Source organism: Onychostruthus taczanowskii, unplaced genomic scaffold, assembly GCF_017590055.1.
Source record: "Onychostruthus taczanowskii isolate IOZ18803 unplaced genomic scaffold, ASM1759005v1 scaffold57, whole genome shotgun sequence".
Lineage (NCBI taxonomy): Eukaryota > Metazoa > Chordata > Aves > Passeriformes > Passeridae > Onychostruthus > Onychostruthus taczanowskii.
Genome location: NW_024503346.1, coordinates 1,014,086 through 1,039,598, shown reverse-complemented (window position 1 = coordinate 1,039,598; position 25,513 = coordinate 1,014,086). Strand labels below are relative to the sequence as shown.

At 48.5% G+C, this 25,513-nt stretch overlaps 1 protein-coding gene across 1 annotated transcript; it reads left to right on the top strand.

Annotated features, from left to right (window-relative positions):
- Positions 1-109: 109 nt before the first annotated feature.
- On the top strand, positions 110-23,977 carry LOC121342999 (activity dependent neuroprotector homeobox). The gene is made up of 8 exons (XM_041417777.1): positions 110-157; positions 1,139-1,320; positions 10,379-10,531; positions 12,877-13,183; positions 17,237-17,349; positions 18,362-18,454; positions 20,250-23,468; positions 23,957-23,977. The coding sequence occupies exons 4-7, from the start codon at positions 12,892-12,894 to the stop codon at positions 23,376-23,378; spliced, it is 3,627 nt and encodes a 1,208-aa protein (XP_041273711.1). The 5' UTR covers positions 110-157; positions 1,139-1,320; positions 10,379-10,531; positions 12,877-12,891; the 3' UTR covers positions 23,379-23,468; positions 23,957-23,977.
- Positions 23,978-25,513: the final 1,536 nt, after the last annotated feature.

Below are 25,513 nucleotides of genomic sequence, written 5' to 3'. Positions count from 1 at the left end.
GGCGTCACTTCCGCTCTTTCTCGGCCGCCATCTTGGCCCGGGCAGGCTCTGGGCAGCGGGACCCGGCTGTATTGTCTGAGGGGCCCGGGCGCTGCCCCCGCCCGCGCCCCCGCCCCGGGCACCCAGCCCGCCCTCGCTGCGAGGAGAGCCCGGTCAGGTAGGTGCGAGCGCGGGTCCGCGGTGCGACCCGGGCGGGGACAGCGCCCGACCGCCCCCTCCCTCCCCCGGGCATCCCGCGCCGTGCCCGCCGCCCTGCCCGCCGCACCGGGCGTGCGGAGCTGGCAGCGGCCCCTCCCCGCCCGCACACATGTTGAGGAGCCCCGGCGGCTGCGGGAACCGCGGCGCTGCTCCCTCCCCGCCGCCGGCCCCGGCCGCCTCCCTTCCCCACACGGACGTGTCCCGGCAGCCCGAGGGAGCGGGACCGCTTGCTGCCGGCCGCGTCCGGCATCCCGGTGTGCAGCTGCACCGGGCCCCGCCGGCGGAGTTGGTGCTGGAGCGGCGCCGGGGATGCGATGAATGGGAGCAGCCGAGGGGTCCCTGCCCGCGGGAAAAGGCGGGAGCCGCCGCTGCCATCCCGAGCCGCAGCTGCGGGATGGAGCGCCGTTACCTCACCCATCCCTGCCCCGGGCTGCACTTACCGACACCGGTTTCTCAGACAAAGGCGGGGGGGACACCAAACCCGGTGCCTCGCAGCCGCACCGGACAGATAACCCCCGTGCCACGCACCCCCTTCCCCCGGCGGCCGCGGCCCGAGCGGGGGTTCCAAAACAAGCGGCGGTGCGTGCGCGGGGTTGTGGGCGCACCCCCGGTGCCTCCGGGCAGCGGCCGCGGGCGTGACACCCCCGGCCCCCCCCCGAAATCCGCCGCAGCCCGGCCNCGGGCCCGGCTCGTGTCACCGCCCGGCCGGGCCGTCCGCGCACCGGGGGGGTGCCTTTGTCTGCCCCCGCAACGGAACTGGCCGCTGCCAGGTCTTGATGGTTGTTAGGTGTATTTAGGCCGTTTGGTAGGTGTCAGAGAGGTTTGTGTTCCTTGTGGAGAAATCCCTCTTTTTCTTAAGTTGTGGGTTGTTTTGTTTTTTTTTCCCCCCCTAGCTGTGTTTCTGTTTATTTTTGCTGCTATTTTCTGTTTCTGTTTGGAGGTGTGAGGTAACGGAGGCAGAGGATTCCCGCCTGTCGGGGTAGCATGGACCGACCTTAGCTGGCTGCTGTGCAGCTCAGCCCTGTGTGCCTCAGCAGTGCTCCCTCCTGCAGGGTCTCCTGCTTGGAAAACTTTCACTTCAGGACTCTGCGAACTCATAATCACAAGTTGTCATCCTTCTAGGTGAGAAAGATGGATCAGTCTGCTTAAGAAACAGAAAAGCCTTCTTTTTTTTTTCTGCTTTTAATAACAAACCAAAGCTTGGTTCCTTTGCAGATGTGCAGTTGCAGATGTTGGGCAGTAATTTGATATCAGTAGATGGACAGCTACCATAATGTGTGCTGAAATCTTAAAAGAGACATCAGAAGAGAAACACCCTGTTTAGACAATTGCACCAGATGCTGATGGGTTGTAACATAATGGTTACCTTTTCTGAAGATTATTACAGCAAATACTTCCAACGTCAGTCTAAACAGAGATGTCCTTTTTGACAGACAACCAATAACTTGTTCTCCAAAACTGACACTAAGCTAGATGTTTTTGCACTGTTTTTGGTGGTTAGCTGCCCTGTGCTCAACTTAGCATTATTTCTTAGCTAGCATTCAAGAGTGACTTTTTGGTATCCAGTAGACATGAGATGCTCCCAGGGGACATCTCTGAGATCATTGAAAACTGACACCGTTTTAGTGCCCCATTACTAAAAGTAATTTTTTTTTGTTTGATTTGAAGCACTGGTCGCTCAGACAGGTTTGTGGAAGGCATCCCTTTAGGTCACCACACTAAAAGTAATTTTTTTTTGTTTTGATTTGAAGCACTGGTCCCTCAGTCGCTCATGTGGAAGGCATCCCTTTAGGTCACCACTATTTCTGCTTCAGGCTGTGCTGTCATGAAGAGCCTGCAGTTCGGTTGTGTTCAGCTGAGGGAGGGAGGGAGGTGGCTGCTGTTGGATGTGCAGGGGAAGGTGAAAGGTGGCTCCTTTGCCTGTAGGTGAGACAGACCTGGTGTCACAGCTGGGAAAGAAAAGTCTTCACAGGAAAGAAAAGAAGAGGAACTTCCTGACTGTTTTGGAAAGTTCATGCCCCGCAGTGTTAAGCATCAGCTGCACAAACACAGCCCCCAGGAAGGTGTGTGTGCTCCTCAGGCTGAGAGGAGGAAGGTGATGGGTTTTCTGGTGTGTAGGGCAGAAGTTGCCAGTGGTCAGAAGTGCTCCCTGCCACTGACACAGTGGTCTCTGTCGTTGCCACAGTGTGTGGGTTAAGTGTAAACTCTCCTTGGCTGGTGCTGCCCGGAGTGCCTGTGCTGTTCTGAGCACTGGGAGCTCTAGGGAAAGGCAGGACACGCTTCTGGGGCAGGTGGGTTGTGCTGCTCACACACTGCAGGGTGAAGAATGGCTGCTTATTCCCACTTTGCCACTCTGCAGTAACATAAATACTGAAAGTAAACATTGAAGTTTGCAGTAGAATTCCTGGAATACAGAAATGTATCAGAATCTTATCAGCAGTCGTAAGTGATACGGTGCAAATGTGTATTTTATAGCTTGTTATTAAGATGGCAGCTGATTTGATTGATGCAAAGAAAGAAATGGAAACAAGTGATTTTGTGGAAGCAGAGATGCTCCTGGGTTAATGTGTTTGTTTTGAGGTAGCTGCAAGTAACATTTAACAGCTTCATAGGAAATGTGTTGGGGTGGTTTTTGTGGGGTTTTATTTTCAGAAAGGGAAAGTCATCTTTGCTCCACTACTCGAGATGTTTAAGGGAGACAAAACTTTGTTTGGAATGAACAAAGCAGTACCAGATCTGAGGAGGACCAGATTAAAGACTGTAGGAGAGGTGCCAGGAGAGGCAGGGAACACTCTGGAGCTGCAGCTGCTCAGAGTGTTGTCTCACAGGGGCCCTTGGAGCTGCTCTACCTGCATGGGCAAAACTGACAAGTTTTTAAAAGTCATTAGTGCAGCTGAATTTGTATATTAATAATGCTACATTTAGTGGGATTATTTTCTTTAAGGTGCATGCACCATGCTTGTTTAAAAGGCAACAGCTGACTGTGCTGGCCTGTATCTAAACAAGCATCACTCGATTTTTTTGTTATATTGAGTCAAGAGCTGCTCTGTGCCAGATTTGTGTATATATATATATAGGGTATGGTTCCTATGAACATAATTGTAACAGGATAATTTTTAATGTGGAGATAATTCTGCTCATATAAATAAATCTGTTGCTAGTGGTGTTTCTTGATAGTGTAAGAGATGGAGATGACAATGAAAGGTGCTGCTCTGAGTCTCTGCATTGGAAAAAAAAAAGAACTCTTGTTGATGTTAATTTATTTCTACTAGAAAGAAATCCTTTAGCTTCGTTATATGTGGGAGCTTTGTTTTGCTCACCTGACACATTTGGGAAGAATGCCCTTGCTCTCCTAGGCAGGCTGGCCAAATTGGCCTGTTCCTTCTGAGCTTTCAGAAGAACTTAAGTCTGGTTTGAAAATCAGATGTGTGTTCCAGATTTGAATAAAGGCTTTTCGAGAGGGTGTAACTCCTGTTTCTCTACCTGAGGGCCATGTGCAAGAACTGCATTGTTCAGAGCTTCACTGCAGCTCTGGTGTCAGGAGGCAAACAGGAGCTTGTATTTAGTGTCTCTGATTTCTCTGGCAACAGCTGACTGTGCTGGCCTGTATCTAAACAAGCATCACTCGATTTTTTTGTTATAGTGAGTCAAGAGCTGCTCTGTGCCAGATTTGTGTATATATATATATAGGGTATGGTTCCTATGAACATAATTGTAACAGGATAATTTTTAATGTGGAGATAGTTCTGCTCATATAAATAAATCTGTTGCTAGTGGTGTTTCTTGATAGTGTAAGAGATGGAGATGACAATGAAAGGTGCTGCTCTGAGTCTCTGCATTGGAAAAAAAAAAGAACTCTTGTTGATGTTAATTTATTTCTACTAGAAAGAAATCCTTTAGCTTCATTATATGTGGGAGGTTTATTTTGCCTCACCTGACACATTTGGGAAGAATGCCCTTGCTCTCCTAGGCAGGCTGGCCAAATTGGCCTGTTCCTTCTGAGCTTTCAGAAGAACTTAAGTCTGGTTTGAAAATCAGATGTGTGTTCCAGATTTGAATAAAGGCTTTTCGAGAGGGTGTAACTCCTGTTTCTCTACCTGAGGGCCATGTGCAAGAACTGCATTGTTCAGAGCTTCACTGCAGCTCTGGTGTCAGGAGGCAAACAGGAGCTTGTATTTAGTGTCTCTGATTTCTCTGTAGTGCTCTTGAATGTGAATGAGGGTTGATGGTTTGGAGTAAGAATGGAGTAAATACCATTTTTTCTGCAGTGAGTCACTTTCAGTTACCGCCATTTATATCCTTACTGGATTTTTTTTTTTTAAGGTGGCATTGAGGATTATTTAGATGAAAACTGACTGTGGCTGTTGAGTCCAAGGCCTGTGTAGTTGACCTTGTGGACACATCACACCTGCAGAAGTATGCAGATCACTTGGCAAAAATCTTTCATTTAATACCTACTTCTCAAGTAGTATCTAAAACGATTTGCAAGAAACAAAAATAAAGCAACTGTGTGAGCAGCTGTTCCCTGAGGGACCACTCCCACTCCTCCAGTCCTGCAGGTGGAGGAAGGGGCCTGCTCTCAGGCCTGCCTTCACTTTTGGCTGGTTCTTCCCTGCCCCAGCTCATCTCCCGGGTCTCAGCCAGTGCTGTCTTTCACCCTGTTCTCCCTCTGTGTGCACTGGTGTCTGATGGGACCCTGCATCTCACAGCTTGTGCTCGTGCTGCAGCTGGGCCAAGGAAGCTCTTGGTGATGCAGCTTCATAGCAGCAACAGTAAGGGGACAAAATGGCTCTGGAAGTCTTGAGTGGGCAAGATAGTGATCTTAAAGTGCTTTTCTCACCTAAACAGTCAAACTCAAGTTTGTGATCTTCGTTTTTGTTTCCCCATTGCTGCTGCTGTTGCTATGAAGCCCTTTGCCTGTCGAAGGTTCCTGAGGCAGATGGAAGACAGCAGTAGCTGAGGTGGCCTAAGGCTGGAATGTAGGCAGGGACTGGAGCCCTTGGGAGCTGTGCTTAGGCAGACAGGGAGAGGTAAGAAATGTGCAGTGTAAGACTGGTCTGAAGCTCTTGTTTACAGCCCTTCCCCGTGTTGTAATGGCAGCGTTTGTGCCTCGCGTGTGTGAAGTGTAAGGCAGGGGAAAACAAGCAGCACCAGCCTCCTTCAGTGCCTATTTTTACCCTCGGAAAACTCAGATGCAGCCAGTTGGCGAGATCCCTCCAGTATCTGCTGGATCTGCTGTCTGAGACAGCGTGGATTGGCGGGGCTTTGGATGAGCTGGGGAAAGTATTCCTGTGCTCTTCTGTGTGCTGGTTTGTGTGCTGAGGGCACAGCAGGGCTGCTCTGGGTGTGAATACCTGAATGTCTGTGTCTGTGTGTGTGTCTGTGCCTGTGTGTGTGTCTGTGCCTGTGTGTGTGCCTCTGTGTGTGTATCTGTGCCTGTGTCTGTGTGTGTGCCTGTGTGTGTATCTGTGCCTGTGTGTGTGTCTGTGTATCTGTGCCTCTGTGTGTGTGTCTGTGTCTGTGTGTGTATCTGTGTGTGTATCTGTGTCTGTGTGTGTATCTGTGTGAGTGTGTCTGTGTGTGTATCAGTGTCTGTGAGTGTCTGTGTCTGTCTCTGTGTGTGTATCAGTGCCTGTGTGTGTTTATCAGTGCCTGTGTCTGTCTCTGTGTGTGTATCAGTGCCTGTGTGTCTCTGTGTGTGTATCAGTGCCTGTGTGTCTCTGTGTGTGTCTCTGTGTGTGTCTCTGTGTGTGTCTCTGTGTGTGTCTCTGTGTGTGTGTCTGTGTGAGTGTGCCTGTGTGTGTATCAGTGCCTGTGTGTGTTTATCTGTGCCTGTGTGTGTTTGTCTGTGCCTGTGTGTGTCTGTGTCTGTGCCTCTGTGTGTATCTGTGTGTGTATCAGTGCCTGTGTCTGTTTATCTGTGCCTGTGTGTGTATCTGTGTGTGTATCTGTGCCTGTGTGTCCGTGTCTGTCTCTGTGTGTGTGGGAGCTGCCAGGGCAGGGCTGGAGCTGCTTCCTGCTGCCCCGGGGCTTGGCCGGGGCCCAGCACCGCTGTTTGGGTGAGGGAAGGAGCTGCTCTGCCCCAAACCACTCCTCTGGCTGCATCAGGGCTCTGCTCTGGCTGTGGACACAGTGCTGATGTCAGGAAACATGACACAGAGGGCAGGGGACCATTTTCACTTGCAGTCTGATCTGGCTGCAGTTTCCCAGTCGGTGTAATCCAGTCATAAATTACGTGTATATTGATTATTTGCTTTGTTCTTGCACATTTTACAGCAACTACTGTGCTGCTTTGTTTAATTACACAATCGTTTTTGTGAGCTTTGGATTGAAAATTTAAAGATGATTCTTGATTTAAATGGTAACTGCTCATTCATTAATCATGCTTCTATTTCCAAAATTATTTTTATTCTGGGATTGTTCATGCTTAGCTACAATCTAGATGAGGATTATTTTGGAATTGTAGAGCATATTCATGCAGTCGTTTTTGCTGATCACTGAGGTGTGGATATCATGGTGTAAGCAAATAATATCCTTTGTGCTTCAATGATCTCCAGTCTGGATTTTAAATTTCTGCAAGATGTGCAGGCTTTATTGCATTTCACACCAAAATCTTTTAGAAATAGCCCTGAACAAGCCTGGCTCTCACACTGAGGATGTGTATTGAATATTGATTTAACTGCCCATGTTGTGTGCATATAAACATTTGTCTGTGGAGGTCTTGAACAGTCACAAAAGATATTCTCTAAGATGGCAGGAGGTGTGCAAGCCTAATTCTGGAGCTATGAGTGTCTGTAATTCAGGATTTCTTGTGCCCTAGAGAACGAACACGACTTCAAAGTGCTTTTCAGAATGCAACAGAGGTTACCAGGGTTGATGTGGCCTTTATCATGTGTGTTGAAAAGATCCCTCAGAAAGCATTCAACTACAGCCACCAGCATTCTTTAACATACCTCAGCCTTCATCATCAAAATTAGAAAATCCACCTGGAGTTCCCAGCAGAGCCTAGGGAAGCAGATTGTTCACCAGAACAGAAACAAGGAGTTGTGATTCCCAGAGCAATCCAAATTTGACCATTTTGTATGTCACATTGGGGCACAGAGATGCCACAGTGCCCAGGAGTCCTGCTGAACCGAAGTTGATGAGGAAACAGTTAATTCCTGCTCAGTTTTGCAGTGAGTGTCCACACCCACCAGATGGAGCTTCGGGCTCCAGTGGAAAATTCCAGAAATTGAGCAAGAATGAGAAGTGTGTGAATGACTTAGGAGATCCCTGTGTGCAGGGCTGCAGAAGGTGGTTTTTTAGCCTTTAAATAAAGAATGAATGGAGACTGAGGCATATCAGCCTTACTAATTCCTTTCACTACAGCTGCCTTCCATAGTTCTTCCTTGGATGGGAAGTTGGGAGTTCTTAATGCAAGAGTCAAGCTGAGGCTAGGCAGCAAGCCCAAACAAAAAGGTATAAACCAGAGTTTCATAAACCTTTGCTGAAAACTGCCTGTAACCACTGAAACAGGATGTTAAACGTTTTTAGTCTATGATTTCCTCCCAAGGATGAGGTGGGGTTTTCTTCAGTACCACATTTTAGATGGACTTCTCTCCTGAGGCCATGTTTGTGTAGGATGCCCTGAAAAGTGGTGTGAAATGGTCCTTTTGTTTTGACACACAGCTTGAAACTGGTTTTGGGAGTTGCTGATCAAATCTCTGAAGTGGTTTTTAATATTTTTTGATCCTTGGCTTTTTGACAAAGGAGCTGTTAGCAAACTGCCTGTGAGGGAGAGCTGGAGTGTGTCCTGTGCACAGGTCTTACAGTGCTTTGTCCAGGTAGCAGCTTGCAGCTGGGCATTTCCATCAGCCCCATAACTGAGGGTGTCATTTGGGGTTTGTGTTGATTCCTCTTTCGTGCGCCCAGTCCTGTTTGGGGTACAGACCCGAGCAGGAGGGCTGGGGCTCCCTCAGAGCAGGGGCTGGCTCTGCACCCCAAATCCCTGCTGGAGCTGAGCTGTGAGCAGCTGGAGGCCCACCCTGCTGCAGGTGGCCCAGGGGCCGGGCTGAGGAGCTGCTCCCAGCTGGAAATGTCGCTGTTACAAAACAGGCTCCCTGCGGGATTACAGCGGATTGCAAAGGAGCCCTCCTTGTCTGGCGTTTCAGATGTGCTGCTGAACTGCAAATCTCATTACCTGCACAGGGGTGTGGGTGCACAGCCGTTCCAAAACTAGGCCAGAAATGCTTAAATAAGGAGGAAAGGGAAGAGTCCCAGGGAAGAAAGTGAGAATGCTCAATGTCAGCCAGTGAGAGGTGTGTTGGGAGAGACTCTTCAATCACTCTCTCTGTACGGGGAGCAGAGAGTTAATTGCAACTCTTACTTTCAAGGAAGCTCTCAGTAGTTTCTGATCTCCCAAATTCTCTCTTCTCTCTCATACTTCTATTCCTTTTTTCTCATGCTTTTATTTTTTCTGATACTTTTTTTTCTGATATTTCTGTTCCACTTGCTCACTGTTCCCTGAGATAACCCTTGTGCTTCCCGTCTGTCAATGTTCCTTGCTCAGCTGTCCTGGAATTGTCAGGTTCCAGGGACAGGCCATCACTGTCCTCATGTGAATATAGAATATTCTACACCATCACACCACAGAGCATCATTTAACCTGCATACACAGAGAGGCATCTTTTCTGTTGCTGTGGGAACCACAGGTTCATTTTCTTGCATATTTTCCCTGTATTTTAAGAGATTTCACTCAGTGTTGTGCTACCAGCCTTGTCTGCAAATCTGTTTCATGGCTGGCTTTTAAAAAGAGCACGCTATGAAAGGCAGTTTGCTGGGCAAATTGTTAAAAGTTACCTTGTTTCAAAAGCAGCTGGAGGAGGGAAATAAAACACACAGTATCAAGAAACCAAGTCTTGTTTCATCTTGCCCAGGAACCCAGAGCTGCTGCCAGCTCTGATGTATGATTCTGTCTTGGGCTGTTAGGTATAAACCAGTGGCTTCTTCAGCTTGAAATACTGGCTAAAACCAAAGGAATATGGATGACATGACATAAGAAGCATGCCAGATGCTTGGGGATCCTTGTCAGCAGCACAGCACAGAAATGATCCTCAGTGTTTGGGGGACCCAGCGTGGGATGAAGTGCTTCCCTGAGCTCAGCATCATCAGGCTGATGCAGTAATTGCCACTGATCTGCTCTCGAGCCTGATGGGTCCTCACCCAGAAGTGTGTTTGCTGCAGGGAGGACTCCCCAGTTCATTTGGACTTGCTAGACACACAGGGACACAAAGTCTGCCTTCTGGTCAGAAAATGATCCAGTGTGGAACAAAATAACCCATCTTTGCGTGGCCGAGGGTGTGGGTGATGCTCTTGTTAAATAAAGCACATGCAATGTTCCAATATTCAGGTTTGCTGCCATGTGAAGTATTTTAAGAATGTTGTCTTTTTTAATTTCTTAAAACGTTGTGGTGTCTTGTGTTGGAAGTGTACTTGCCAAAGAAAAGCACTCTCTACTTCAGGCTGTTCTGTCTGAGTAATCAAGAGATTAAAATCTAACAATTTATATTGCCTTATTCCCTGGCAGAGTAATTATGAATGACTCAACAAGTTTTGCTTTTATAAACGTTAGATTTGGTAGTTTCAGATTTATATTTACCTGTTGTGTTTCCAGTATGTGCAAGACTGACTTTCTGTCCGTGGCTGATGCAGTTGAAGAGGGATCAGTCTTCCAACAAAGTGTGATCATTTACATTCCCGTTTCCCCAGACTCCCCATCCTCTGCCAGGTTTAATCTGAGCGCTTCCCGGAGGAATGTGTGTCCCCAGGGCTGTGGCTGAAGGCCATGCCACCTGTTTGAGGTCCCATTGTCATGTAAGGTGGGACCTGTTTGTACGGGAGCCTCCGGGAGGTGTCCCAGGATGGTGGCAGTGTCCCTGAGCTGTGCTGTGGTGCTGATAGCTGGGGTGAGGTGCTCATGGGGGTGAGCCAGGGCACTGCAGGGGGGGATGCAGTGTGAGGAGGAGCATTCCCAGCCTCTGCACTGCTGGGTTTCTGAACTGGCTGCCTGAGCTGAAAGCTGAGCACTGCAGAGTCCCCCAGCAGTTTTTGCTGGAGCACAAACCTGCTGGGACCTGCTGCAGTTTGTAGCTGTCAGTGTGACACTGCCCTTATCACACCTCTTATCTCTTTTGTCCAGCAGGATATGAGCCTTCCTGTGTGCCCGGGCTTTGGGCTCCCCCGGGGGGTGTGACACAGCCCTGAGGGGGCATTCTGCAAGGAGACTTGGCTTTGGAGGCTGTGCTTGAAGCTTGTCCAATGAGTCTGAGACGCCCAAGCACCATTCATTTTGGAGGTAAATGCCTCATCAGAAGTACTGCAGGGATGGGGAGGAGTAAAGATTTTCATTTGGCAAAGTATGGGCAAAAAAGTAATTGAAAGGATAGTTTAGACTGTTCACTTCTGAAGTTTGGACGTTTTGAACTTAAAGGAACACCAACTTGGACTCTAGAAAAATTGAGAGGTTGGGGGTTTGGGTTCAATCACTCTGGCAGCTTCACTGCAGATTAATTGGTTCCCTGGTTTCAGATTCTCTCTCTTCTGTTGATTTAAAACCATCAGAGGTGAAAGTGAAAGCTGGTTTAGACTGCAAGAGAGAGATTCTGGAATGCTAAACAAACTGGGGGGAAGCACTCTGACTTGGCATAGGGAAGTTCAGAGATCTGCAATTTAAGTTGGATGTCCCTTTAAGTTTTTCCTTGGACTATGACATTACTTATTTGAATCTCAAGTGAAATGTTTAATTTTGGAAATTCAGCTGAAATGCTCTTTATTAAGGTATTTTCTATCATTTGTCTATAAACTGATCAAAGTGAGCTGTATAAAGGGAGGGGAGAATACTGTGAAAAGATAAAACTGAAGGGGGAAAAGCCCCCAACAGCAAACTAAACAGAAACAAATGAAAGAAAATATAACAATGACAGATTGAAATGTTGGTACTTGCCTTGGGTGGGGGAGGGAAAATCATTTGCATGATGTGTTTGGTGTTATTGTTATTGAAATTGAACCGGGTTACTGATAAAATTGTAATGATAATGTACATTTACAAAGTTAATGAGTTAAGTTTGCTCTAGTAAACAGCAGTAATGTCCTGGCAGCCAGCCCACAGAGAACTGAAGCTGTGCTACAGATTTGCAGTGTCTGGGTTGCACTGAGGATGCTGATCCTGGGTTCCCGTTGCTTTTTGGTTTTAATGCCAACTGTTACTGGGAAATATTTAATACCCAAACCCAGGCTGTCTGGTAGAGAGCTACCCTTTTAATGAAGACATTTTTAGCATAATCTGAATTTTATGTACTGATGTGTTACCACACTGCATGAATTTTTTTTTGATTATGGTTTTTGACTCTGCTGCAGCCCTTCCCTTTTAGCATTATTATGGATATTAAGAAATTTGGGGTTGAATTATTGGAATGAAAGCCATGGGATCATGATACAGACCTAACAAAGGCAGTAGACCAGAGTAGAGGGTTACAGTGTGTGGAGTGGGGTGTATTGTAGGAGAAAGGAACAGCTTTTAGAATAAGGGTTTGAAACATTGCTTTTTCTGTAGGAAAAAGATGGAGTATTGCATGCTGGGAACAAGTGCTTTCCATAAGGTAGCTAAATTTTAAAAGTACATTTGTTTCATTTTGTTTTAGGCTTTGCTTAAGTATTGTAATCCAGTAATTTTGTCCTATCTGCAGTTTTCATTTTGATTAGACCTCTGCAAATCTTTCTTCAAAACTTAACAAAAACCCAACCAAACAACTCAAACCTGGCCTACAACTGCAGTTTGGCATTTCTGAAACACTGCTCAGTGTGTACACAAAAATATTTAAAGGTTATCAATAATGGTATAAATTCTTCCATTATTTCAAAATTGCAGGTACTAACACTTTTACATTTGAAAATATGAGGGTGTTGGGTGACTGCAGAGAAATGACCAAAAGTAAAAACAGTTTGGTAAATGTAGTCTCCATTGGCACCCCATTAGAAACAAAAGCCCCAAGCCTCAAAACACCAACCCCAAGAAACCCCACCCCTCAGGAATGCTGTCAGCAGAAACTCCAAGTAAATAGTCTCATTTTTTTCCTTTTGTTCCTGTGAATAGCAAGACATAACACACTTGGAGGAAGTCTGGGTAGATGAGTCAGGACTTATTTCATTAACTGCAGTTAAATGTTTTGGCCAGGTTTCCCCAGGAAACAAAGCTTACACAATTTTTCAGATTGTGGCTTGTCTCCTAATCCCCCCTCCCTCCTCCCAGCCGAGAGAGCCATTTTCACCCAAATTCCGTGGAGATGGAGGTCTGGAAAGAAAAATGAGCACCTTTAAGTTGGATTAGATGTATCTCTCCAGGAAGAGAGGGGACTGCTTTGAAGGTCCCCAGGTTCCCTTCACAGCTCTGTCCACCCACAGCCCACAGGGAGCAGCAAAGCCAAGGGGCTGCCAGAGGCAGGGAGGGGACAGAAATGCCACTGCCACAGCTGAGGTGGCCCCTGGAGCTGGCCCGGCCTGGCCTGACCCAGCTCAGAGCGAGCCCAGGTTCAGGAGGGAAGAGGAGGAGCAGGGCAGTGCCTGTGTGTGAAGTGTGGGGCTCCAGGTGAGCCGTTGTGCATGTACAGAGTGCATTATTCCATGGATACCATATTATTGCAGGTACAGCAGCAGCTCATGATGCCCCGTAAAGCTTTTCTTTCCCAGAAAGAAAAGCAGGCTCGTGCCAGGGAAAGGGATATGTTAAAAAAGAGGAGGAGGCGACAAGACTATCTCAAAAGAAGCGTGGAGCCGCAGAAAAATACAGAAACAATAAAATGGCACAGGGATGATGAGAAGAGGAGAGAAAATGAGCAAGTTAAGGACAAAGATATCAAGAAGCGGTGGAGACAGGATGAGAGAGAACGACGAAAGAATGTGGACGCTATGAATTGGCACAGGGAAGAGGAGAAGAGGGAAAATGAGCGAGGTAAGGACCCAGAAGGCCAAGAACCAGCAAAGAAAGGAGAGGGGGAAGGAGCTTGGAAAGGATGGACCTTGTGAAGCAGCAGAGGATGATGAGGGGGAGAGGGGAACCAGAGTAAGAGCGGTTGTGTTTTATAAGCATGCACAGAAATAACAGCAAATAGTCTATTTTCGATCAAAATGGATTAAAAATTTGCTTTAATGAACTAGACTTCTTACACTGCTGATTATTTTAGTAAGACAAGATTGAGCTGAGTCACAATGGGACAGAACAGGCTGGGTTTGCACCTTGCTTATACAAATGTCTGTTTTGCACACTTGTTCACACCTACTGCTTTGTTCTACAGGGTGGTTGGTAATTCTGGTTGTCAGATCACCACAAAGTTCAGGTTTTCTCAGTTTTCATAATAGGAATAAATGAGAACATTAGGAAGGGGAAGGTCAACCTTGTGTGCTCAAAAGAGAAGGTAAAACTGATGCTGTATATCATTCTTTTTAATCATGTACAAGAGGGCTGTAATTGCATCCACAGTTTTATGCTGAGGTCACTTATTTAGAGAAAGTTGAATGGAAGTGTAAATTTCATGGAATGCTTTTAAGAAACATTCAGCTCAAGAGATAAAAAGAAGAAATTAGAAGATATTAAGAAGAAATTCTTCCCTGTGAGCCCCTTACAGTGATTCTTGCTGTGGCTGTTCCATCCCTGGAAGTGTCCAAGGCAGGGTTGGACAGGGCTTGGAGCAGTCTGGGATAGTGGAAGGTGTCCCTGCCCATGGCAGGGGAGAACTGGGTGAGCTTTAATGTCCCTTCCCACCCAGGCCATTCCATGATGATCCTGTGAAGAAAGTACCTTAGTGCAGGAGGGGTGGCTGGGGTGGCCAACTCCCACAGGTCTGGGGTGCCTGAACAAGATAAAAGGCACTGGGCACCAGGGTTTTGTTTACAGCTTTTGGGGATTCCATAACTGGTTTTCACTTGCCATTTCCCAGCAATGCTGTCCCCTGACCCTGCTGTGGGCAGACTCCTGCTCAGTGCAGTGCTCAGGGTCACCCACATCCTGTGCCTGCTGCTCGTGGGGAGGCTTCCCTGGCAGTGGGCAGGACAGGGTGCCATTTCCAGTTAAGCATAAATACAATTAAACCTAGAGTAGATTTGCTAGAAGAGTGGAGTGGTGCTGTCATGGTTCCTTTACACAGCAGCATCTTCCTCCAGATGATTTCTTTAGGTCTTTATTTCTGGATGAAAGCCATTGTTTTACTCTGCAGACTGACAGCAGAAATCCATTGTGCTTGGTTGTTCTGTACCAAAGCTGAGACATCAGCCAAGCACAGGGAGCACCCTGAGTAATGTCCAGGCATGAAGGGAGCTCAGTGGGGCACCTTTCCCAGAGTCATTGCAGCCCTGTTCCCTGTGGGTGCTGTGGAGCTGCACGTGGGAAGATCCCCCATTTCCTGAGTCAGAAATGTCCCATTTCCTGAGTCAGAGCAGGAACAGCCCAGCACCTCTCTCCTGGGGCACTGGGGGTCCTGACCAGGGCCAAAGTACAAAAGACCCACTGGAGAATTAAGAATTCAGTTGCACTAAAAGAAGAACTGCTTCTGCAGTGTAGGGCCAGGTGCAGGCTTTCTGTCCTTTATCCCCTTGATGGTTTGACTGCTGTGAGGGTTTGGTGTTTCTCCCTCTGTGTCTCAGGGCACAGCTGTGGGCTCAGAGGGCAGTGCTGAGATCAGAGGGGAGGCTCTGTGCACTGGCACAGGAATGTAGTGAAGAAAGCATTCACTCTTGCAAATGTGAAGTGAGAACTTAGAGTGTGGTGCTCCTAAGTTAGTTTTCTTCTGTCTTGTAGCTTGTCTTTTCTGCTTCCATTTGGCTGCTGAGTTGTTCTGGGAGTCAGTACCTGGCTGTGGACAAGACCTTTGTGCTGGGAACTGCACAGACAGAGCAAAGGAAGGTTCCAGATGCTCACAGTCACTGTGCTTCCTTTGCCATTCCCCTGTGGCTGGTGCAGCCAGACACTTTGTGTGCACACACTGCACTTGAGGGAGAGCTTTGGGATATGCCTTCTGAGGCACCTGAAGATCCTGCCTGGATGTTTCTAGTCAGGGTGTTTTTGGGGTTGGTTTTAAGCAGTCATTTATTCATTCCACTCAGCACTTCAGTGTAGATTGATGTGGTCAGAGATGCTCCAGGTGTCTTCCCTTAAACATCAGCTTTTGGTCAGATAAAGGATCCCTCATTTCCAGGGCAGCATTAATGCCTAGATGATGATTTGAGAGGCTGCTTAATCTCAACTGCTTTTATGTCCCCATCCAAGGAGGTGCCAGCAGAGTGATGTTTACATTACAACCGGAGTTACTTGCTGTAAATAGAAATGGATGGAGATGCTAAAAGCTTTTGTTGTAGTCTCAGCCTGTAATAATATCAGGCTGTACCTGGCTCTCCACTCACTAAGATTAAATAGTCAGACATTTCCTAAATAAAATGAACTGTGTATGCCTAAGGATGAGGGGTTTTGTTACAGTCAGGTGGGTTTGATTCAGCTGTCCAGCAGAGCTTGCAAAGTAAGATTGATGTTAAAAGCTGATGTTTGAGAGTTCAGGTTTCAGGTGTGAAGATCTAACTCTGTCCTCTGTTACGGTAGGTGGTGATAGGAAGATCCAGGGAATTTCATGTCTTGAAAATTTGACTGAGGCAGGCAAAGGGCAGAGGAAAAAGATGCTGCAGATAGACCAGAGATGTTCCTTTCAGGCAGTTGTAAATAATTGCCTGAGTTTGTGTATACCATGGTACCTGTGGCCTGTTCAGCTGTATTAGACACAGGAGTTAAGAGAAAGCGTTTGATGCCTTTGCTGAAGAAGTTCAGTGGCATTTTGAAATTTGCTGTGAGATACCAAGAGTATTTTGAGACTTGTGGCTGACTCAGGTGTACAAGTGATCACTGCCTAAAGACAAGCTCTGCACTGGCTCTGGCTGTGTCATGAGAACAAAAAAGCTTTTCTTTGCAAGCACAGGGCTTCACTCTTCAGGTGGGGACTTGGGATTCAGAGAAGGCAGCCCGGATTGCCAGGAGCTTTAACATCCACTGTGTTCATGCACTGCTCTTTCTGCAGTTCATATTAATCACCAGGAGTAACATTTCTGATGATCTCCTTGGATTTGAAATTCAGTTGAAAATATTAATTCAAATCCTGACCATACTCAGCTGCTTCACTGATTTTTTTTTCTGAGAAATGGGATGATGCAGTGACTGGAGTTGTTTCTGAAGCACTGAAATCATTCTTCATGTCTTTAAAAGGGACCTGGCTTGCTCTAGGTTGCATTAGACATTGTTTTCACTGTACAGATGAGGATGGATAGAGCATAGGAAAAGAGCAGTTCATGAGTTGGATTCCCTTTAAGCTGGGCAGTCCCAGTGGAACTGTGGGCACTGATGGGAGGGAGGCTGACAGTTCCCAGGGACATGGAGAGGTTTAAACCATCTCTTGTACTTTTCCCAGTGGTTTCTCTCTCTGGAGGGATCTGACCAAGCTTTCAGGTCCCCTCTTCCTAGGAGAATTGAACACAGCCAGTTAAAGCTCTGGGTACAGTGGAGGGAGGAAACAGCATTAATTTCTTACCCTACTACAACAGAATACAAGAAGCATCTTTATCACTGAAGAGACACTGAAATCTCTTGCAAGACTGACACAAACCTTGAAGCTCAGCTTGCCAGTTTCCAGATCAGTTAGGATACATTGCACAGGAGAGAATTGAGTTCTGAAGTGCTTCAGTGCAGGGGTTGGTAAAGACACACACTCTAAAGAAACAGAAGTTCTTTCCAGAGGCAGCCCATTGCTCCTGCAGTAGCTGTTCCATCAGTGTGTTGCCCTCTGTGAAGTGCCCTCTGCAGCCTCATGGGCAGCCTGAGCAAGGAACAAGGCAGAGATGTAACAGTGTTAGGGAATGGTGCAGCTCTGGGGGGGAATGAGGCAGACAATGACTGAAAAGGAAAAGTGCAGCATTATCAAACGAAACACATTTGACTTAAACCTTTTCTCTTACTCTTCTTTTCCAATAGAAACTATGTTCCAACTTCCTGTCAACAACCTTGGCAGTTTAAGAAAGGCCCGGAAAACTGTGAAAAAAATACTTAGTGACATTGGTTTGGAATACTGTAAAGAACATATAGAAGTAAGTATGGCACCTCCAAGGGTTAGAGCTGAAATGCTGCAGAGTTGGGGGGACAGGGAGCTATCTGTGTATGCTGTGATTTTTTTTAGACCTGTTTAAGTTCCACACAAAGTAGGAGTTAATTAGAAACTTGAGATATAGTCTACCTGTAAACACTTGGAGAAACATTAGTGGCTGCTGAAACCCAGGAGTGCTGGAAGAACCAGGACTGGTGTGGGATGTTGGGGCAGAAATGGGTCTGAGGTTTTCAGGAAGTGTTTGTGCTGCAGCAGGTCCTGAAGTTACAGAATCACCTCTGTGCTGCTCTTCTGGACAAACTCCATCACTGAGACTTTGCCTGGTCTTTCAATGTCTCTTTAAAAGAACACTTAAATGGGATGTGTAAGAAAAAAATGCCAGTCCTTCCTGCTTGCAGAATTTGTAGGGCAAGTCTCATGTTTAAGGGGAGAATTCTGAAATGGGAAAGTGTTACTTGCACTGTTCATTTCAGTGGGAGTGTTATTTTTGAGTCCTTTAGTGCTGCTGACTTCATGCCAGAGGTGAAATGCAAAAGAAATGCTTCATAAGATAATTTTTTAAAATAAGGAGTCCTGGACATCACACATGTCCAACTTTAAAAGCTTCCTGTGTGAAATTATTTAAAAGCCAAACAAAACAAATCAAACAAAATAAATACCATACCACCACCCCCAGAAAAAGCAGCCAAAATACCCCAAACCCACCTGTCAGTTTGGGAACACTTTTCTCCAGGATTGCTTTTGGAATGAGATGAGTTTGTAACTACAGTGTTGGGCTGGTCAGGAGGGTGAGTGGTGAAGATGTTCTGCAGGTGTTTGTGGTATGGAGAATATTCAGAGCTCTCCCCCTCCCAGCAGGGGCTCTCCAGACCCCCCCACTGCCCTGAGTGATGCTCTCTGCCTGGGAGGGTGCAGGGGGTGCTCAGGGATTGCTTAAGGGAGCCCTTGGGCCTTGCTTCTGACTCTGTCCTCTCTTCCCATCTTCCCCTCTCCAGGATTTTAAGCAGTTTGAACCTAATGACTTTTATTTGAAAAACACTACCTGGGAGGATGTGGGACTGTGGGACCCATCGCTCACAAAAAACCAGGTTGGTAAGAGTTTCAGTGCAACTGAGGCTGGAGATGGGTCGTGCTGAAGGGCATTTCCCAGACATGCCAAGAGCTTTTCCTGCAGTTTTCCTCGCTGATTTTCAGGTGTGGGCAGCTCAAGGGACAGCAAAAAGCTATGTGTTTCTTTCTTTACTTTTGTTAAGTTGTTCCTGCTGTGTGTCTCAGGAGCCTGGGTGGCCAGTGCTGCACCTTAGGAGCCCATTCCCACCTGCTCCCAAGCCTAGCACAATTTCACCAGCCCTCTGGTCAAAGGATCAGCAGCTTTATACAATTGGCAAGGGGTCTTTTACCTTTCCTTACATGTGTTATTCCTGGTTTCCATCCCTTCCAAAGCTATTTCACTGGATGCTTGGTGCAGGGTCACTGTCAGTGCAGCTCTGGGTCCCACAGGCTGTGTCCCACCTCTGCTTTGGGCATTTCTGGTTCTGCACAGCAGCTCAGTGACACTGGGAGTCCTGCTGTTGTGATGTTTCTGAGCCACTAATAAAGGAATTTTGAATGGAGCCAGCACTGGAGGGAGGAAACGATGCTGTTGGTTCAAGCAAGTGGTGTGGGCTGCAGCAGCCTCTGCTGGGGCTGCAGGACAGAGTCACCCCAGCAGTGCAGGTCAGAAACCTCTCTGGGTGAGCACTCAGAGCTCAGGTACTGCTCTCACAGGAAACTGGCACCCATCCTATGATGGATTCCTACTGTGAATCTGAAAATTACCATTTAGTACTGTCTTGCATAAAATATACTGATGTCCCTTTTTCTAAGTAACCCAGAATAAAAATTGTGATATAAGAGGAGACAGCTCTTGGTCACTTGGTTTGTTGGGGCTCCACCAGGTGTGTGAGGCTTCAGCAGGTGGCCAGAGCAGATATTCCAGAGGGATATTCTACAAGAGGGAGAGTGCAGCTCTGCAGCTCCCTCACCTGTGACCTGTGTGTAGCTCGGTGCACAGGACTTCTTCTGACACCCAGGAGGAATCTCTGTAACTCTGAGCTCCCTGTGTCACTCCACCTGAAGTGCCAGGCTGCTTGTGGCTGTCCCTAAGGCCAGTGGCACTCCAGACTGTGCTATAGCAGTTGACAAGAGCTGCATTGGCACCATGTTAAATGGGACAAAAGCTGCAGGCAAACTGCAGGGGTGGAATTCCCAAATACCTTTTTGTTCCTCATTTGAGATTGATTTTTAAATCATGTTTGTGCTTTGATCACAAGAAGGAGGCTTGGTGGCTTTAAGGGCTTGTATAGCCTGTGTCTTGGTTAGCTTGCATCCTTCTGTTCACCAAAAAAAAAAATTTGGAATTCCATCTTTGCTGTTAAAGTGTGTAATGGATAAAGACACTGAAATAGCTGAAGTTATAGATCCATATTACAACTATCAAGTTTGGCAGATTCAGGTGGGCAGTATCTCATCTGGATACAGTCTCATTTCCTCACAGTCCTGCTTGGCTTTCCCCCAGAAAGGAGCTCACGGGGGCCTTTTCTTGCAGCTCAGCTGCAGGGAGGAGCCTTTTTGTGACCAACAGGGAAGGACACTTCTGACTCAGCCTCACCTGCCAAGGTCATGGTTAAACCCTTGAGGGACCCAAGGCACTCTCCACATCACGTGTATGTTCATGTGATCCGCTTTTGAGGGGCATCTGCAGGCCAGAAATGGGAGAGCAGTGAATCGAAGGTTTGAGACAGTTGCAGGGGGCTCACGAGTGTTGTGTGGAGAACACCACGGGTGTTATTTTGCTGAGAAGTGCAGGTGAATATTCAGTCTGTGCTCTGTTCTCTGTTCAAGGACTATCGGACAAAGCCCTTCTGCTGCAGCGCGTGTCCCTTCTCCTCGAAGTTCTTTTCAGCCTACAAAAGCCACTTCCGGAACGTTCACAGCGAAGACTTTGAGAACAGGATCCTGCTCAACTGCCCCTACTGTACCTTCAACGCGGACAAAAAGACTTTGGAAACGCACATTAAAATATTCCATGCTCCCAATGCCAGTACACCGAGTGGAGGCATCAGCACTTTCAAAGACAAAAACAAACACGAGAGCCTTAAACCCAAGCAGGCTGACAGTGTGGAACAAGCTGTTTATTACTGTAAGAAGTGCACTTACCGTGACCCGCTCTACGAAATCGTTCGAAAGCACATTTACAGGGAACATTTTCAGCACGTTGCTGCTCCTTACGTAGCCAAGGGAGGCGAAAAGTCCCTCAATGGTGCGGTTCCGTTGAGCTCCAGTGCCCGAGAGGAGGGGGGGATCCACTGCAAACGATGCCTTTTCATGCCGAAATCCTACGAAGCTTTAGTCCAGCACGTGATCGAAGACCACGAGCGGATCGGATACCAGGTCACGGCAATGATAGGTCACACCAACGTAGTGGTTCCCAGATCCAAACCTTTGATGCTAATAGCTCCCAAACCCCAGGATAAAAAGCCTATGGGACTCCCTCAGAGGATGGGTGCCCTCTCTGCTGGCAGTGTCCGCTCGCTCTCGTCACAGCAGATGATGAACAGACTCACTATACCAAAGCCCACGTTAAATTCTGCAGGAGTCAATATGATGTCAAATGTTCACCTGCAGCAGAACAATTATGGGGTTAAATCGGTACCCCCCAGTTACGTTGGTCAGCCGGGGGGGAGGCTCAGCCTCAGTGGCAATGCACCCGTTTCTCTTTCCCAACAATCACAAAGCATGAAGCAGTTCTCAGCGAGTGGCAATGGAAGGCCTTACACTCTGGGCGGGGAGCAGAGGTCCCAGGCCTCAGCCAGGTACTCGCTGCAGTCTGCCAACTCCTCCTCGCTGTCGTCGGCGCAGCTCAAGCAGACGTCGCTGTCGCAGTCCCAGGCAGCATCCAGAGCTCTGGGTCAGTCTGGCTCCAAATCCCCCGTGGCTGCTACAGGTCCTTCCACTGTCAACACCTCATCCACGCAGAAGTGGAAAATCTGCACAATCTGCAACGAGCTGTTCCCCGAAAACGTGTACAGCGTCCACTTTGAGAAGGAGCACAAGGCCGAGAAGGTGCCTGCGGTGGCCAACTACATCATGAAAATCCACAACTTCACGAGCAAATGTCTCTACTGCAACCGCTACCTGCCCACGGACACGCTGCTCAACCACATGCTGATCCACGGGCTGTCCTGCCCCTACTGCCGCTCCACCTTCAACGACGTGGAGAAGATGGCCGCCCACATGCGCATGGTGCACGTGGACGAGGAGATGGGACCTAAGACTGACTCCACCCTGACCTTTGATTTGACATTGCAGCAGGGCAGCCACACGAACATACACCTCCTTGTCACCACCTACAACCTGCGGGATGCTCCTGCCGAATCCGTAGCTTACCACGCTCAGAACACCCCCCCTGTCCCGCCAAAACCGCAGCCCAAAATCCAGGAGAAATCTGACGTACCCGTCAAAAGTTCTCCACAAGCGGCAGTGCCCTACAAAAAAGATGTGGGGAAAACTCTGTGTCCCCTGTGCTTTTCAATCCTAAAAGGCCCCATCTCCGACGCGCTGGCACATCACCTGCGGGAGAGGCACCAGGTGATTCAGACGGTTCACCCCGTGGAGAAGAAGCTGACCTACAAGTGCATCCACTGCCTGGGCGTGTACACGAGCAACATGACGGCCTCCACCATCACGCTGCACCTGGTGCACTGCAGGGGCGTGGGCAAGACCCAGAACGGGCAGGACAAAGGGACCTCGTCCCGGCTGGGCCAGTCCCCGGCGGCCGCGCCGGTGAAACGCGCCTACGAGCACATGGAGTTCCCCCTGATGAAGAAGAGGAAGATGGACGACGATGACTCCCCCTCCGCCTTTGAGGAGAAGCCTGAAGAACCTGTAGTTCTAGCACTGGACCCCAAGGGTCACGAAGACGATTCGTACGAAGCCAGGAAAACATTTCTTACAAAATATTTCAATAAGCAGCCCTACCCCACTCGGAGAGAGATCGAAAAGCTGGCGGCCAGCTTGTGGCTCTGGAAATCTGACATCGCATCTCACTTCAGCAACAAAAGGAAGAAATGTGTTAGGGATTGTGAAAAATACAAACCCGGGGTGCTGCTGGGCTTCAACATGAAAGAGCTGAACAAAGTCAAACATGAGATGGATTTTGATGCTGAATGGCTGTTTGAAAACCACGACGAGAAGAATTCCAGAGTCAATGTCAGTAAGACTGTTGATAAAAAAATCAACTTGGAAAAAGACAATGACAGTTCTTCAGACAGCTACGAAAACCTAGAGGAGGAATACAGCGAGAGCCGCAGTCCCTTTGGCCAGCACGTCTCCGACATGGGTGGGAAAGCCTTGTCTGACAGCACAGTGCAGAACCCCCAGGACAGCTTAGCCAAGGAAATCGTGGAGGAAAACACGTTACAGCCTCCAGAGAAGGCTGAGCAAAAACAAGAGGAAAGCTCTAAATACGAAGAGATGATTGCTGCTGAAGAGCCAACAAAACTGGTAGGTGACGTTTCAGATAGCGAAGGGGATCAGGATGACCAGGATGATGCAGTGGAATGGAAGGATGGAGCTTCCCAGTCTGAAAGCGGGCCTGGCTCCCAGCAGGTTTCGGATTTTGAAGATAACGCCTTGGAGGTAAAACCAGAAGTGTGGACAGATGAATCTTCCCAAAGCGAAGATGCCGGCAGCAGTAAACCCACTGTGGAGGCCAAGGGGGGTGCCTCTGAAAGCGACGAAGAACAGTCAAAGTGGAAGAATCGTTCCTATGGAAAAGTAGAAGGGTTTTGGTCCAAGGACCAGTCGCAATGGAAAAACTCCTCGGAGCTGGAGGAGAGCCTGGCCAGCGAGCAGATGGAGTGGCAGAGCAGCACAATGGACAGCGAGGACGGCGAGGGCTTCGGGGCCGTGGGGGCCGAGCCCATGCACGGCAGCCTGCCCGGGGTGGAGCTCAGCAGCCAGCAGGCGTGAGCAGCTCTGCCCTGCCTGGCACTGCCCGGGCACGGCTCTGCTGCCAGCTGCTGCTGCCCTGGGCACAGCTGCCCTGCCAGCTGCTGCTGCGGCCCCAGGCACAGCTGCCCTGCCAGCTGCTGCTGCCCCGGGCCTTGGGCACAGCTCTGCTGCCAGCTGCTGCGGCCCCAGGCACAGCTGCCCTGCCAGCTGCTGCTGCCCCGGGCCCAGGGCACAGCTCTGCTGCCAGCTGCTGCTGCCCCGGGCCCAGGGCACAGCTCTGCTGCCAGCTGCTGCTGCCCCGGGCCCAGGGCACAGCTCTGCTGCCAGCTGCTGCTGCCCCGGGCCCAGGGCACAGCTCTGCTGCCAGCTGCTGCTGCCCCGGGCCCAGGGCACAGCTCTGCTGCCAGCTGCTGCTGCCCCGGGCCCAGGGCACAGCTCTGCTGCCAGCTGTTCCTGCCCTGGGCACGGCTCCCCTGCCAGCTGCTCTTGCCCTGGGCCCCAGGCACAGCTCCCCTGCCAGCTGTTCCTGCCCTGGGCACAGCTCCCCTGCCAGCTGCTGCTGCCCTGGGCACGGCTCTGCTGCCAGCTGCTGCTGCCCTGGGCATGGCTCCCCTGCCAGCTGCTGCTGCCCCGGGCCCCGGGCACAGCTCCCCTGCCAGCTGCTCCTGCCCTGGGCACGGCTCTGCTGCCAGCTGTTCCTGCCCCGGGCACAGCTCTGCTGCCAGCTGCTGCTGCCCCGGGCACGGCTGGCCCGGGGCGCTGCTGCCCGGGGTCATGTACAAATCTGCTGGCCGAGGGGCTGGGAGTTCCTGCTGGCATGAGCACAGTAACTTAATGTGAAAACTGATACGCTGGTGGCTCCAGAATGCACACAGAGAAAAGCAGAGGATTATTTGATCTGCATTTTCAGCCCTCCTTTCACCTTGTCCGTGTTGAGTTGTGTCTTTCCAAGAGGCCCCTCTCCGGTAGCGCCGTGCCGGCGGCCCGGTGCCCTGTATAGCAGACTCTGGGGAAATGGAGTTTTCATGTATCATTCTGAATAGTTGAAATGTATATTTGTACAGTCTTTTAGACCTATTCAAGTGAAGCTTATGGAACTGTTCTTGTGTACCCATCATAGATCTGTTTCTCTTTTTTAGTGTTGCCCTGCTGTGTAATAAATGCTGTATCTAGTTTCCCTAGCAAAGCTTGAGACTGCTCTAGTAAGAATTTTGACAGACTTAGTTTTTGCACATAACCTTGTACAATCTCCAACCAGAGGCCAGCAACATAAAAATATATCTGGGCTCTGTTGTATTATAGAATTTTCTTGTTCTGAATATCCTTGACATGACAACTGATGACAAACATATTTCAGAGCCATTTTCTGAAATCTTTTAAGCTAAAAAAGAAAAATCACATGCAAGAAACAAGTTTGCAGCTACTAATTTTGACACCTTTTAGATCTGTATAAAAGTGTATTGTGTTGAAGCAGCACACAGACAAAGTGCTGGGTTTGGATATTTAGTTTTATCTTTAGTTAACACCAACAAGGTGTTGTATTCATTTATACCATCTAATATATGACACACTGTTGTAGTATGTATAATTTTGTGATCTTTATTTCCCTTTGTATTCTTCATTTAAGCATCTAAATAAATTGCTGTATTGTGCTTAATGTAAATATTTGCTTTATTACATGCAAGTGCTCCATTCCTGGTTGGTAAATCCCACCTCACTATATTCATTCCTCCTTTTTTGCCTCTGTTTTTCCAAGTGCTCCCCAGCCCTGCTGGGGCCTCTCTGTTTAGTACTAACTGAATACTTATCTCCTTCAAGGTTACTGAGAATCTGCAGAGTAACTTGGGCTGAAATGCCTTGTTCCTGTTCAGGGCTGTAGAACACAGTTATAAATAGCATTGTACTGCTTTGCTTGGTGTGTGTCCTGGGGAAAGGAGCTCTGCGATTCCTCCGTGGATGGAGATTTGATTTTGCCTGGAGGATCCTCCCCTGAGTGCCCAGGAGGGCAGTGCTGGGAACACTGACCCTTCCCACGGGGAGGAGCACAAGCCTGGGCCAGCCTGGAAGGCAAAGGAAATGGAACAGAACTGGAACTGAGTTTGTTCAAAGCTGTGCTTGGTTTGGCCAGGCCAGGCCTGCAGTGTGGCCCCTGG

What these genes read in the sequence shown, in the direction of transcription:
- LOC121342999 (XM_041417777.1), top strand. Translation starts at nt 12,892, where the DNA reads ATGATGCCCCGTAAAGCTTTTCTTTCCCAGAAAGAAAAGCAGGCTCGT. An exon ending in GAAGAGGGAAAATGAGCGAG is followed by an intron (nt 13,184 to 17,236) that starts GTAAGGACCCAG and finishes CTTTTCCAATAG; the next exon opens with AAACTATGTTCCAACTTCCT. An exon ending in ACTGTAAAGAACATATAGAA is followed by an intron (nt 17,350 to 18,361) that starts GTAAGTATGGCA and finishes TCCCCTCTCCAG; the next exon opens with GATTTTAAGCAGTTTGAACC.